The sequence below is a fragment of the Gallinula chloropus genome (genome assembly GCF_964237585.1).
Source record: "Gallinula chloropus genome assembly, chromosome: 11".
In the NCBI taxonomy this organism is placed as follows: domain Eukaryota; kingdom Metazoa; phylum Chordata; class Aves; order Gruiformes; family Rallidae; genus Gallinula; species Gallinula chloropus.
In genome coordinates this window covers 2014667-2029778 of record NC_140096.1, presented here as the reverse complement: position 1 = coordinate 2029778, position 15112 = coordinate 2014667, and the positions used below count along the sequence as shown (strand labels likewise).

The following is a 15112-nucleotide window of genomic DNA, read 5'->3' as shown; positions in this document are numbered from 1 at the left end:
GCCGGCTGCCTCGCTCGCACACCCGTGTGCACCCGGGTACTGGTAATTCAGTAGCTCATCTTACACATATACACACACACACGTGATTTATTTGTAGGGGAGATGTTTGCAGGGGAAGTTCCCACGCATGCACCTTCTTCAGTTGTACGATAAATAACTCAGCAGTCGAGAGATCTGTTTTTATCCTCCTGCTTCACAGAATGCCTGTGCCACACTTTATTTGCTGATTGCAGATGAGGCTTTTTGCTTTCACTGGCACCTTTCAGAGTTTCGCTTTGGCGCCCTGCTCCTTTCTAGGAATCTCATACATGCAGCTGTCCTGCAGACACAATGTTCTCCGTGTCAGAGGTGCAAAAGATCAGGCATGAAGACTCAGTCCCTGATCTGAGCAGGTTTTTGTACATGGGAGGAGCAAAAACCCTCTGGAAATGTTGCTATCGCTTTGCCATGCTGAAACATTGATGCCGCTAGCCACTTAACCTGTCTGCCTTTCTCAGCAGCCATGGGAGAGCTGTCTCACTCGCAATTCCCCAACAGCTTTGGGATGTGTTATGAGTAAAAAAAAGCCTAAGTGGGGGGTGGATTAATTTCTTGTCAGAAAAGTTGGTCGATAAGAACTGTGCATCTGTCAATAGCCTTATTAAAGGTTGCTAATAGGAAGTAATGTACTTCTGCAAACTGTTGTCAGCTTTTGCCTTCAGCTCGTATCAAAACCAAGTACAGTAGCAGAGCTCCCCAACATCTTTGGTTACAAACACAAGGAGTCTTGTCCAGACATTGGCTGCTGGAAATGACACAGTGTATCTTCGCAGTCTGTTTTTCTCTGGATTGAGTTAGTTGTTGTGGAGAGAGCTGCGGAGATGCATCACCTCCTGGCGAGCACAATTGTGTGAAATGACTACAATGCAGATGTCATTGGGATTCAGTGGAAGTAGACCTTTTTTGCAATTACCTAGATGTCCTAAATGACAAGCTTGACAGCAGATCCTGTTGCTGTTACTTTCTGGTCTAGAATGATCTGAAACCATATGAGATAATCACGCTTTCTAACTGCGAATCTGAGGATGGTTCCGGGGGAAAAAAGAAACCTATCCAAACTATGCCTTGTTTTGATCTTTCTTCTTCTAGCTGATGAGGTAATTACCTCAACCCTTATGGTAATATTTATTTTGCAGTTCCACACATTGCTGGGTTTCAGGGTTTCCCCCCCTCCATTTTCCATATGTTCATTGAGTAGTTTATCACTTTGGAGGCTCTGCACTCTTCGGAGCAGCGTGGAATGGGGGTTTGTTTATTAGTGCTGCAGCAGTTCCTGTGCTAAACGTTTGCTGCTATATATTTAGGCTCTCAACTGTCACTGTGGCTCTTATTAGCGCTGTCATAGTAAGTCCTCTTTTTCCTCTCCGTTTAAGAACTCACACCTTTTTAAAAGGCGGAATGCACTCTTTGCCAGCTCATTTCTAATCTTAAATGAGATAGGGCTGAGCTCCTGAGGCCAAGCAGCACACTGTTGGAATTTGTATTCGCTGGAAGCAGATTTTGCTGTGCTACCCACGTTGCAGCGGAGAGTGGCATTTAATCATTTGGGTAATTGATTTCAGAGACGTGAATTTGATCTCAACCTAAATGAAAAGTGTTGCAACGCTGGTTGCCCTGCTTTTGTCTTGGGTCCTTTTTTCATATCTCAGCCTTGAGAAGAAACCTGGAGATTTGTTTTTAACATCCTGCTCACTTGGAACAGCACATCAGGATTTCCCACATTAATCTCACTATTGTTTTTTTACAGAGCCTCAGCTTAAAGGTATAGTAACAAAGCTATACAGCAGGCAAGGATACCACTTGCAGTTGCAAGCAGATGGAACAATTGATGGAACAAAAGAGGAGGACAGTAGTTATAGTAAGTGACAGAATAAATGGTGTGTTTGTGTATTGTGGTGTCTTGTTCTTCCCATGTAGGTCCGTTCAAAATCATTGTCCTGGGATGACTGAGTGGAAGCAGCACTAACACTCTGCTCACAGCACAGAAGTCTTTCAGATTTCCTGGGTCTGAGAGAAATGCAAATACAAAAATCACTTATAAAAATAATGAACTAGAGGAGGTAATGATGACACATATGACAAACAAAGCAAATGTTATCTCCATGGTAATCTAGAGAAGTTCATTGCTGTCCTTTGGATTTTATTAGGGTTTTTTTTTTCTCGACAGGGAAAATTTGCTCGCCTACTCAGAGTGCCTGAAATAGAATAACGCTATCTGCGCTCTTAAACAGGGGCTCATTCAAACAGAGCCATGTTATCTCACACAATGAGAGTTCATCATCGTTTTAAAGTTCACATTTCCCTATTATTTTTTTTACCCCTTCTAAACTCAGCTTTCAAGCAGTTTTCCCTCAGCTTTTCCATGGAAAAAGCTTTGGATTTTTTTTTTAAATTAATTTTGGGGTTTTTTTAAACTTTGAAAAAGAATAGAAAATGGGGAAAGATGACTAGAGCATAGGTTTGGTGGGTGTAAAGAAAATATTTCAGTGTTTCACATAGTTACACTGTTTAGCCTAATGTGTTTTTCTGCTCTGAAAGGAGTTAGGCAGAGCAGGGAGTTTGAGAAGGTATTTCAGGCCATGTAGACAACAAACCAGAAAATCAACAGGCAGAACTTCCTTTTAAATTATTAAAACCCACTGATTTAAGTGCCACCCTTTTCATAGGAAAAGCATTTGCAGGTGAAGCATCATTTAATTTTACAGGGCACTTGAATATGGCAGAATAAGCACTAGGCACAGTAGGACGTATCCCATCTTAGTTGTCTGATCACTTGCTCCCAAGCTTTTCCTGTGCCCTCTTTAATCCTGTTCATCCCCATATTAACTCCTGGGTGACAAGGAGGAGTTATTTACGCTGCTGGTGGAGGTTGTCTCTGCAGGCACTGAAGGTGCTGGCCTTAGGGCAGGGCACAAGCGTGGGGTCTGTAGGGACACCTGAGGTCTGGTGCTGGGTCCTATCCTCACCCGTGAAGAAGGTGGCATGGAAACGACATCAGCGCAGTGCTGAGCAGCTACTGGCATCTTACTGAGTTCTCCTTAGCCACAAAAGCTACTCTAAAATGATCCTTATGGACCTTAAATGCTGCTTTTCTTTCATGGGAAGGATCTAATTATTTATGATTTAAAAAGTCAATACAGATTGTTCAGGATTCCAGGGTAATTCTGTTAACTATACTTAAGAAAAGAATTAGCCAAACCTTACTTTTTCCATCAAATCATGGTATTTGTATAAACTTTTAATGTGACAGAGGAAATATCTGAAATTGCATCTTTTTTATTATTATTATTGTTTCATTCAAATACTTTACTTGGAATCCCTCTAATGAGGATCCCGAGATTTGAAGCAAGATAAAATTTATGGAAATAGAAATGTGTCTGTTTCCAAGATATCTTTGTTTTCACTGTGTCCTTAAATTTACCATAACCTGATAGATTACAGAACAAACCATAAAGCCTCCTTGCTTTGCTGCACACCAGCCTTCCAAAATGCTGAGTATCAGCAATGGTATCCCAGAAATGGTTGCAGCTGGGCTGCAGTGTCAAAGTGTTCAGAGCAGAGGACGGGTTTATAATGAAAAATCACATATATTGCCCTTTTTGTAAGGGAAGTGTATAGACCTGAATGTCCTACAGTCCTGAATTTATTTTAATTGCCATTATTTTTAATGAAACTAGTGAGGCAGACTGATGTGTGCTGGAGATCCGAGTCCATATAACGGGCTTCTCCAAAAGCCTTGCTGACATGAATATTAAGTGGGTCAGGCCCTCTAAAATCCTTTCTTCCAATGTCTGCAGAGGCATCTCTCATTTAGCCCATACTCGTGCACTGGGGAAAGCCCACAGGGCTTGCAGCCCCCTCCAGATGTTGGGGGCCCCCTTCTCCAGTCCGTTCTCCAGTCCTTTGCACCCGAGGGATATCACAGCTGTTCCCTTTTGCCACCTTCCCTGACATTTGGTCTGAGACCAGTTGCTTTGTATTCAGTCCATCAATAACAACTCCCCTTATCAATAAGGAGAACACCCTCCAACTCAGCCGTGGCCAGCAAAGTGGGTGCATAGTGCTAGGACTCTGAAACCACATTTCTGTCAGAGCAAACCGTAGCCCTAGTACATCTGGTCTCCACACCCAGCATCAGTCAGCCTTGTTGAAACTTCAGAATTTCTCTTCCCTGTTTACAGGAGGGATGGAGAGAGCTTGCAGTCCCCGATAGTCAGCTGCTGCTCGGTGCTCCTGACAGCAGCCTGGGGCCAGGAGTTCACCTTCTCCATCGTTTGCTGCCTAGAGCTGGGTGGGAAGTTTACCTGAAGATCCCCTTTGGCTCCTGACTTGGGAGCAATTATTTCCAGCTCTGCAGACCCACTGCTGCATGCAGGGTTTAGAAAAACAAAGTGGCATCCATAATTGCAGGCAGTTTAAAAGAAAGCTGAGATTTTGAGGCACAATTTAGGCACAAAGTTGAGCGCAGATTTGAGGAGCCATAGCACTCACCAGACCTCTGTTTTAGCCAAAAAGCCCATGTTATTTGAAAAGTGCATCATGGAAAGTTTTTCCTGGCTGCAAAACAGATTCTGCCTCATTAAATGTGTTAAATAGGACAAGGGTTTAAATCAAGGCAGAAATTATTCCCCAGTTTTGGCAAGACAAAAAGATTTGAGGACTGATGAGATAAGGAAATATAGAAAATAATATCCTGCAGAAAGCACACAAAGGTCTTGGTGGCCAAGCCATGGATGGCATGGACCTCACAGTCATGTAGACGTTCATCCATGCAGCTGTGGCCTGCTGCCTCTTATTTTGCAGCTCTAGTTCTCTATCAGCTTGTACGGCATAAGAGCCGTAGTGAAGATCATTTATCCCTTAGACATCACCAGGTTTTTAATTGCCATGGATATTATGTCCTTCTTTTACACAGTGTAAATGCAATAGGGGAAGGCTATGATACAAATAACTTTGCATTTTCTTCTGCTAACACAAACTGATGGTAGTAGTAACTAGTGTTTTTCCTGGGGCTCTTTTTTGTCCACCCTTTCTGCCATATCTGCCCAAGTGAGGATCAACTGCTAGGAATGTGATAGCACCTCAAACCCATTGTCTGTGGCACTGGGGGGACTTGCAGGGAAGGGGCTGCACAGCTCTGCTGTTGGACACATCAGTGTTTGCTGCTCACAGACAGCCCTCTGACTCTTACAGAGGCTGGACTTGGACTTGCTGCTGTGCAGGGGTGGTCGGAGCTAAAGGGAATGGTCCCCCTTTTTTGGTACAGTGCCAGCGTCCCCTCACCTTGGAGGTGGCAGCCTGGCTGTCGGTCTGGCTGTGCTGGTGTAGGACAGGTTGACTGTGCACCCCTCCGAAAGCCAGTCCCTCTCCCATTCAGCAGAGGCAGCCAGCAGCAGAGCATCGCTCCCCCACAGCCCTCTTGCAACCTCCAACAGTCTGTGCCGTGGCAGCTGCTAATCCCACCGCTGTCTAAACCAGCTCCTGAGCGTGCCCAAGCCTTGTCTTGCCTCAGAACACAGCATGAGCATGGCAGGAAAACACATTCAGCTGCTTCCCTCAGCAGCTGAGCACCCATCGAAGCGGGTGCCCCAGCCCCACTCCCAGCAGAAGCTGCTCAGCCTCATATCTCTGCTCACTTTGCCCAGCACAGCCAGGAATTGCTCACTCAAACCTGTCTCTGTGGCTGGGAGCTGTATCTTCTTGACTGTGCCAGGCTTTGCCCTGTCCTCAAGCTGATCTACTAACAGGCTTGTAGCACTATTTATGGTGGAGCCCGTACTCGTGCCCTTGTGCTGAAAATACCCAGACCCTCCCCTACACGTAAATATGCCATTAAGAAAGCGCCTCTCAAAAGAGACCTCCGGGTTCTGCCTGGATACTGAGCTTTAAATTGTGCTTTCCTGCCTACACGGAGATCAGATGCTGCTTTTTGGGGTTGAACTGCAAAAGAGAGCTCTCCAAGGGAGTGTTTACTGAGTCAGACAGGGAATATTTTCTCCCGCAAATAAATTCAAGCCTTGGATAGAAGGAATGAGAAAGCCATTTCCCTTACTGAAAAATCTAAGTTTTGTCTGCCAAAAACCACGCAGAACTCTAGAGGGTTTTGGTTTAGCAAAGAGAAAGCCATTTCTATTGATTATGTCCTTGCTGGGGAGGGTGGGGAGAGGTTGTGTGTGTGTATGTGTTTGTGTTTGCATGTCTACTCGTGTATGAGAGGGAAAGAAAAACAAAGGTATGTGTTTTCCCATGTTCATTTATTAGTTCTGGATGTTTCTATTTGCTCTGCTGTATTCAACTATTGCAGGATGTTCAGTGCTTCACGTGCCCCAACCTTAGAGCAGACAGAGCACCTGTTGTAGTTCATAACGTGCTGGTGCAGCAGGGAAGGCTCAACCCAGCCCTGACCACATCCCTCAGCTGCTTCCCCACACCCCCAGAACCTTCTGCACCCCTCTTCACCGAGCCATGAGATGCTCAGCTTAAGCCAGGACAGCACATGGAGCGGGAGGTCCAGCTGCCTCCTGGAGCAGAGTCAGCTTTCACCAGACTTCAGTCCTTCATCCCCAACGAGCAGTGTTAACTTCTGGCCATGCTTGCATCAAGGCAGGCCGTGCATACATTTGCTCTTCCCTTTTTTGATACACTCTTGACAACTCCACACCCAGAATTTAGGGTCTGTATTGAAGTCTGGGGAGCTGCAAATTTTCTTATAATTAAATATGATCATTTAGGGGTTGTCAGGTTGAGAAAGGAATTTATAATGGGCTATGTAATTCTGAGCTTATACTTTGAAAAATAATAAATATATTTCAAATTCATGATTCAGTTTTCAATTGGCTTCAGACAGTGACCATAAATACCAAACTTCAGCCTGAAGCAGAGCGGAGTTTTCCAGCCAAGTAATAAACCATGGGAAATAGGAGCCAGTTTGGCATTACTTCACGCTATCTCCACGTTTATACAACAGACTGGAAGGAGATGCTTTGGGTTATGAGAACAGCTCTGGAAAATTTCCTTAACTCCCATTTATTTTTAATCCTACGTATTGAACACAGCGTACTGTGTTCAACTCCTTATTACTCCTGTTCAGTTCTAGCATTGCTGAGAATCTGAGCTATGGCAGAGCTTTGCTTTTTTTTCCTGTTTCTTTTTAATTTGCCATTTTACAGACCAGAATCTTCATGTTTGTTTTTTTGGAGGGGATGTTTCCCTGTTTATAAATGCTGCCACTGTACACAAGCACAAGCAGAACATTTGAAGCAGCTCAATTTAGGGCTTGATCTAAAGCAAAAGAAAAATGCTGTCATTTCATTTCATCTTGAAGTTATTTAACTGTTTTTTTTTCAAACCCATTCTCCTCTCAAAAGGAGGAAAAAAAAAAACCCTCAACGAGTGGAATATTTGAAGATGTTAATGAAGGGTGTTAATTTTTTTTCTGAATTTCATCTTGCTCCTTCCTTTTGGTCACAAATATTTACTGAGTTTGATCTGAATTTGCAGGAATTAAAAAAAAGTTGTGATCCTCTTGAAAAACTTTTTGTTTCTTTGGGATTATTTTTTTTTTAATATTTTTTGCACTTATTGTCAGGGAATAAAAACCAAAACAAAACCAAAAACAAATTAAGTTTGGTCAACTCTACCCGGCAGACCCTGGATTCTGCTCGTGAGGCAGGTAAGTCATTGTAGCCCTTGGTACCTCCAATTCACCACCATCAGAATTGGGGAGATGCACTGAAACCCTCTGCAGATAATTCCTGAGCTGTTGGTGGAAGACCACGTTAGTAGCAGTGTTGTTCTGTAGCACCCACAGAAATTAATATATGCATGAATGGGCATTTTTTGTTTGGTTCTGGTAATTATGGCTTCATCCTCTATCTAATCTGTATACTCTGAAGGATTAATTTTGCTCTTCATCTCCTTTCTCTCCTAGCTTTGTTTAACCTCATACCTGTGGGTTTACGAGTGGTGGCGATTCAGGGGGTTCAAACAAAATTGTATCTGGCAATGAACAGTGAAGGATATCTATATACATCAGTAAGTAAACATTTTTAATTTTGTTCTCACTGAAATGATGGTAAGAACTTAGTAAATGAATAATTTACTGTTCTAGGACATCTGTTTATAACCTATGGACGTGAGATTTGACAGCCAATTCGGTGTAGTGCTGAGAGTCTGGATTTAGTTTATTGCTGTTTCCATATGAATGTACAGAATCAAACTTCAGGGCCTTTGATGGAAACCAATGATCCCAAAGTGTGAAATAAATAAAATACATCTTCCTATATCATCTCTATTACTGTTATTAAAAGGGATTAGAGAAAGTATTTTTGTTTGTTTGTTTGCTTGGCCAGGATTTTCAAACAGAAATGCAATTAGGTGCCAAAGTCTTTTCACTTCAAGTTGCCAGGAGACTAAAGAAATGTTTTCTTAGAAGTTTTGATGAAGAACGTCAGGTAATAATTTTCGGTGGCATTTCTCATGAGAGCAAACAGTATTTTTACAAGAAAAAAAAAAGAGAAAAAGGAGGGGTTTTTTTAATATAGATAATTTTTTCAATTAAAAATATTTAGTTGAACTGTGTTCAGGAGTTTTAATTATAAAGTCTTAATAGATTTTTCCCAAGGAGGAAAATAGGGGAAAATGTAATTTATTATCTACTACAAATTATTCTTTTCTATGAATGGTTCCCTTAAGGTGCCTTTAACACTGATAACAATTAAGTAAACTTATTCAAATCTCTCATTTGTTTTGCAATGCTGACAGCTGGGACAAGGGGCAGCTTTGCATATTTTTTCCTCTTGTATCTGCCAGAGCAAAAGCAAATTAGACCCGACTGTGCTTTGGGACAAAGCAAAATTTCAGTGAGCGGCCTCGAGTTCTGCTTTACTTTTTGCTCTGGCTGTTTGCTGAGTGCAGATAATCCCCAGATCTGTTTGCAGGGCTGTAGCCGCACAGCTGGATCGTGCAAAGTCCCCTTAATGCCGTGTAGTCATGGTCCTGTGGCTGTGTGGTGTCCTGTGCGTTTGAGCTCCAAATGTACCTTTCCCTGCGCTGTGCGCTTCCCTTTCCATCAGCATCCCCAGCTGCTCTCCTTCCTGGCTGCCCACTCACTGAGAGGGCAATGCTCTGTGCCAGGTCCTGAAGGCTCAATTCTGCCTCGGGGAGCATTTACCCCGAGTTGCATCTCAGGGTGGGATAGAGAGGTTTGTCCATAAATCCATCACTGTGCACGGCAGCAGCGCTCGGTTTGGGGACGTCCGTTCTTTGGTTGCAGGATATGTTGTGGAAGAATCAGATCTGGTTTTGCAAAGGTGCAGGAAATGGGATGGGGCAGATTCAGACACTGTCAACCTGCAACGGAGCAGTAACTTCTCCTCGTGAGCCGTAATCCTGAGGTCAAACTGAGGGAATGGAGTAGTGCTTCCAGTATCCCTTGACACGAGGAGGTGTGGGAGAATGTAACCCTTACTTTGGTTAAGTCCAGCTTTTAGTTCAATAGGTATCTAGGTATCTTAGGCAGAGCTCAAAGGTTCCCTTTGGCTGTAATTTTTTTGTATTTGCATTGGTTAGGGGTACTTCTTTCTGTGGTCTTATATGTCACCATGAGTAGTACCTCCCTTGAACCTTTCAGCATCTCTTAATAGTTCATACCATTGCAGAATTAACTGATTACATTCTTCCATCTCTCAGTAACAATGGTCACTTCTGTTTATTTGGCAGCTATATTATCTTATATTTACTCTTTTATTCTTCTTGCATCTGATGGGCTTGGCAAGGCCTTAAATAGATTTTTGTCATGTCCCAAAGTAATATTTTTAAATGCTCTTCCCAAAGATGGGTGTCCATTTAATGTTGATCTACTTTTCCAAAGAAAATTTCCACCCAAGTTCCCAATAACCTCAAGTTTATCACCTGGTGCCTTGTGGTTTCGTTGTTCTGTCCTTTAAAATAATTGCAGGAAACTGTCTTGGTGGGTAAAATCCAGCTCATGTGTCTGTCAGTGCACCCAGGGAATGGACAAGGGCTGGTGAGGAACATCTGCTCCTCCTTCACCTTCTATGCAAAGAGGTTGCCAGGATTTCAGTTCCAGCACCATTTTTAACGTGTTTCTAGTGCTTCTTTTCTCATAATGGCCCTTTCAGCAAGGGATGCAGTCTGACAGTCTGATACATGGGAAATTAGGTCTATATTTTGGGCTGGATTCTTGGTTGATGTAAATGAGTCCCGAGAGAGCTCAGCTGATTTCTGCCAGATGAACACTCACCTGTTCAAGGGATGCCAACAGGGAGAGCAGGGAACAGATCAGCTCAAGTAAGTGACATCCGTCTACACATCCTGAGGGTTTCCAAGCCATTACAGGGGTGTGTTCCTGATGGGATTTGTCAGGAGCAGACAGATGGCAACATGGGATTGATCAGGAGAAAAAGCCCCACAAAACACTGTCAAATTCCTGAAGCGAGAGCATAGGGTAAAATAGAAATGTACTTAAGTTGTAGGTAACTGTAACAGATAGCTGTACCATTTCCAGGGAGAAATGAGATTAGCATTGATGATACGATGTAATAGGCAGAGAGGATATTGTGGTCTATGTCATGATCACTGGCTTTCAGTTTTATTGTGACTCTGGCGCGTCAGTCATGCTCGTGTCTGTGCAGAGCCGCTTCCTTCTGATTGCATTGCCAAAGGTTATAGATCCATGTGGTAAATGGGTTGAAAAACACCCTAATATCGTGCTGTGCCTGTCCCTCACCCCGTGCTACCGCCTGTCCCTTGCACCTGAGAGCATCTTTTAGCCTGAAACTCTTACAAAACGCTGCGCCTGATAAAGAGCCCATTAAGCCCACAGCAATTACCCCACTGGTAAATAGGTAAATAAGACATCTGGCTTATGGGAGGATAAATAGAGGCTCGGCTCAGTGCTTCCCCACTCTTGCATCAGGGCTAACGCACCAGGTGTCCCATTTCCATGCGACTTGCGCTAAATTGCGATATTAAATCACAGTTCCTTTTCCTTGTTCCGCCTGGTGTATTCTGTAGCTTTGGGCTGTGCAGCAACAGAGTTTGCTTAGTTAATTCTGAGTGTCCTGGACATGTAGAAAATACTCCCTAGCCACAATCCACTACAGCTGTGGGCAGGTGGAGAGTATCTGTGGATGCGGTTTGCTGGTCTGTTGTGCCCTGGCTTTGGCCTTGCCTCTTCCTCCCTAGGAGTCTGCCAGGATGGGGAGTCAGGTATGTGACCTCAGAGGTAGTCTGTAGTCTGGTTTGCTTCTGATCTGGTGACTGTAGTCAAGAATGAGGTGAATTTGCTCCATGAGGGGATCAGGGATGTATAATAAATCTGCTGAGAAAAGGTATCTGTAGTTGGCTGCCAGAGTTTATAGATAGTTTGAGGCGTCTGTCAGAGCAAAAATAAGATCTTTAATGTAATGATTAAAGCTCCTTAGGGACAAAGCAGCATTTCAGCTAAGGAAAAAAAAAAGATATTATGTTAAAATAAATATATATATAATTATCAACATTTGTTGTAGAAGTGCATTAAAAGTCCTGGGTGGCGAGGAAGGGAGGAGACCTTGGTCCTCCCCACAGCCCCCTGTGCTGCTGCTGCTCGCCCTGCTCTGTGCAGTGTGTGCCTCCTCTCCATGTTGGGCAGAAAACGCATCTTCATTTCATAGAACATCACCACATTTGAAATGTGGTTGGGTTTTTTTATTTGTAGCCAGTTTCCTACCAAAGTAAAAGGGAGTTGTGTGACTACACCTCCCAAGCCAAACCCACCCTCACAATTTTCTTTGGAGGGACCTCATCAGGAGCTCTGTTTGAAGCTGTGGTTCTTCCTGCTGTTTGATGCTTGAGCATCCATTTAGAATGAATACACAGGGTTTGATTCACCCCTTCTTACACCAGTATCATGCTGCTGCAAGACGACTTAAATCATGTTATGGCACTGCTGTCTTACGTAACCACGTAATGAATCATGCCCTTTTGCATCTGAGGATGACTTTTATTTTATCTGAATTTTCTTTCTAAGAATGGCTGCATCTTTCAGATGACCACCATATATGCTGCACTTGAGTTTTCAGGTTTCATAGCCTGCGAATTCCTTGTGTTCCTTCCTTGCCTTGAACAAAAGAGTGGAAAATATTTTAAGGATCTGTTTGTCAGACATGCAGTCCTAGAGCTATTGCTTTCTCATTAAAGTAATTGTGCTGTGACGGAGGAGGCTCACAGTGATGCAGAACAGCAGCTGAGGGAAGTTCATTAAAGGGAAGGCAGGTATGTAGGTGAAGAGAATTGGGCGTACTGCTTGAATTCTACAGAGACTGAAATGTAACCTAAAACACAGCAAATTTAAAAAAAAAAAAACAAACCAAAAAAACCAACAGACTGAGACCATCTAGCCATTGTGTGTTTTCCATGAGCCATCGTGACAGTTTTTAAAATTATTTGATGATTGTCAGTGAAATGCATATTTATCCTATAGAACATTGCAGCCCACGTAACTGTGTGTTTGTTTGGGCTGGAAACATTGTCAGAAACAGTAAAATGATGTGTGTGCTGCTCATTGCATCCTTTTGACTGGTCTCGGGAGCCGTGCAACTCAGCTTGTAAAGAGTGTTTGTTTTCTGTCTTGTCTTGTTCTGGGTTCCTGTGATTTGCCAAAATGTTTTATTTAGTAGTGTCATATGCAATTAAGCTTACAGCTTCTTCCAAGTTGGATAGAGCCCTTGTCTAGGAGTAGTCCTTCACCCTGACCATGTGTGAGAAGACCTGGTCTATCCCCTCCAGCCTTTCATCTCATTTATCGAAAATTCAGGGCATTCAGCCTTTTTTTAGGATATATATTAGGAAGTGCACTACATGGCAGAGTTGTTTGTGCTTGCTTTGTTAGCTATTCCAGGACGTCCAATATGTTTTGAGTCAATAGAACTGCTGTACGTGGCTTAATTTTGCCATTTCTTGTCCGATGCGCTGGGTGTGGAGGTAGCATGGGTTTAAGGAGCACTTTGATGTAATACCCTGGGCAGAATTTTATATATAACATACCCTAAGAGAGTATTCAGCTAACATTGTCTTCTGTATGTAAAATAGATTGTCATATATAAGTTTGGTACCTGCACAGAAAGTAAATATTGTATGAAGTGTTGCACGTTGATTATAGCCAAGAGAAGTGAAATGTGATTAAATTCTCAGAGTGATTCAAAAATTGGTTTTGGTGAGTTGGAGAGAAGAGAAGTTTGTGCATATTTTAATACTGAGCAGCGCAGTGGAGACCTGCTGTAGCTAATGGGAATGGCTGGGGCATTTATAATGAATTACTGGCAAAGAGCATTTTTCCACCTCAGGGAAACAGCACAAACCAAGAGATAGGGGAAATAATCAAAAGCTTCATCTAGTTAAATTTGCATGTCAGTATAAATCATGTTTTACCATGAGTGCTCAAGTGCAGACTATACCTTAATATAGTTTATTCTCTTCAGTGACGGGGTCTTAGATGCAGCTGCAGCTGCAGCACGGTTTTCTTTCCACTGCAACACCTTGCTCTCTGCTGGGTAAACGTGTCACATCCTCACAGTGGGGAGGGCTGCTCTGCCCTCCTGTCACCCCGAGTCACGCTGACAGTCCTGACCGCTCCCGCTGCCCCACAGCAAAGGTGGGAGAGGGGTGCGTGAGGTGTGGGAGCAGCACTGGGACAGGAGCATGCTCTGCAGACGGTCCCAGGCATTGTAGGACCAGCCTGAACTGATAAATGTTTCCTGACACCTTCCACCATGGACACTGCTCTAAACTGTGCCAGCAGCTAAGCTCAGCAGATGCGAAGGATTGTATTTGGGTTCAGTCTTAGGCAGTGGTGCAGCACAGAGAGGGATGCCGGCTGGAGCAGCCTGGTGGGTCTCCATGCAGCATCCCAGGCTCCTGCTGCTAGCGCTGCCCAGCTGGGTGCTGCCTTGCTCAGACTGTGCTCACAGACTCAGCCCCGTTACCAGGTAATCAGACCGTGAGCTTTTGGTGTTGGCTATGAGCTGCACCGTGCCCAGGGGTGTAGCTGCAGAGCCTGCTGCTCACAGACTTGTCTCCCACCTGCTGAAGGGACTGTGAGCTTACTGCGACTGTCTGGACCCACGCTGTGATGTGGGATGCTCTGGGGGGTCAAGTTCCTGTAGAAGCAGAGTGTTTTCTGGCATCAGGTCTTCTTTTAATGAGATATGTGCTGGTCTTTCTTAATGATACATGCTGATGCTGAGTAGTGAGGCAGAGAGATGGGTGCTGTTCCGTTCAGGTGCTTGTCTCTGCTGGGATCAGTATGATTCCAGATTTCAGGAGACAGACTGCCTGCTCTCTCCAGCAGAGAAAGGAGGAGGGCCTCACTCTCACGTGGGAGAATTATTATGAGACTCAGCAAGCTGAAAGACTTGGAGCTATTATGCTGCTTTTCTCTACAAGTCATCCCCCAGACATTGGAAATCCACTGAGGTGCCACTGTGCATCCATCCCTCACTGCAGGTGGTGGGAGCTGAGGATACTCAGCACCTTCTGAAGGGGAGCCCAAGCATGAGTAGGTGATGCTTCAGGGCTGTGCACTGCATGGATCCTGACAGACCTGCAGGCAGATGCCTGTGCATTGTTTTCCTAACAGTGGCTGTTAAAAATCAGCAGTGAAATTGCTGTTTGTGCAAGAAGAGTTTCAGTGTCCTATGAGATCTGTGACATACACGTGAAGTAGATACAAGAGATTTCTGTTAGTTGTTTGCTAATCAATGCCAAAGGCCTCAGGTGAAAAGCCTGAAAGTCTGACTCAGGTAAGCTCAGACTTCAGACCTTTCTCAGAGCAGAAGTTAAGCGCCTTGGCAGGATTTGGAGCTGGACCCGAGCTTGATAGTTTGGCACCTGGATCACACAGCACCTGCTTTCAGCATCGTGTTCAGGCCCCACGCCAGCAAGCAAGGAATACTGCGTTCCAGGGCCGCCAGGCTACTCACAACTCTTCACCGTCACGTTGCAAAACATGTTTGGCAAGAGTTGTAAGCAGATAAGGACTTGAGCAGACGGTGTGAGTTGCAAAGTGCGAGAA

At 44.0% G+C, this 15112-nt stretch overlaps 1 protein-coding gene across 4 annotated transcripts in view; it reads left to right on the top strand.

Annotated features, from left to right (window-relative positions):
* FGF13 (fibroblast growth factor 13) overlaps positions 1–15112 on the top strand; it is a gene marked incomplete at its 5' end in the record, with an annotated part of 248089 nt that overhangs the window by 183780 nt on the left and 49197 nt on the right. For all 4 annotated transcript variants that reach the window (XM_084269244.1, XM_084269247.1, XM_084269245.1 and 1 more), the window contains 2 exons: positions 1787–1897; positions 7970–8073. In XM_084269244.1, coding sequence (XP_084125370.1) covers positions 1787–1897; positions 7970–8073 — 215 coding nt within the window. The remainder of the gene's footprint in view (positions 1–1786; positions 1898–7969; positions 8074–15112) is intronic.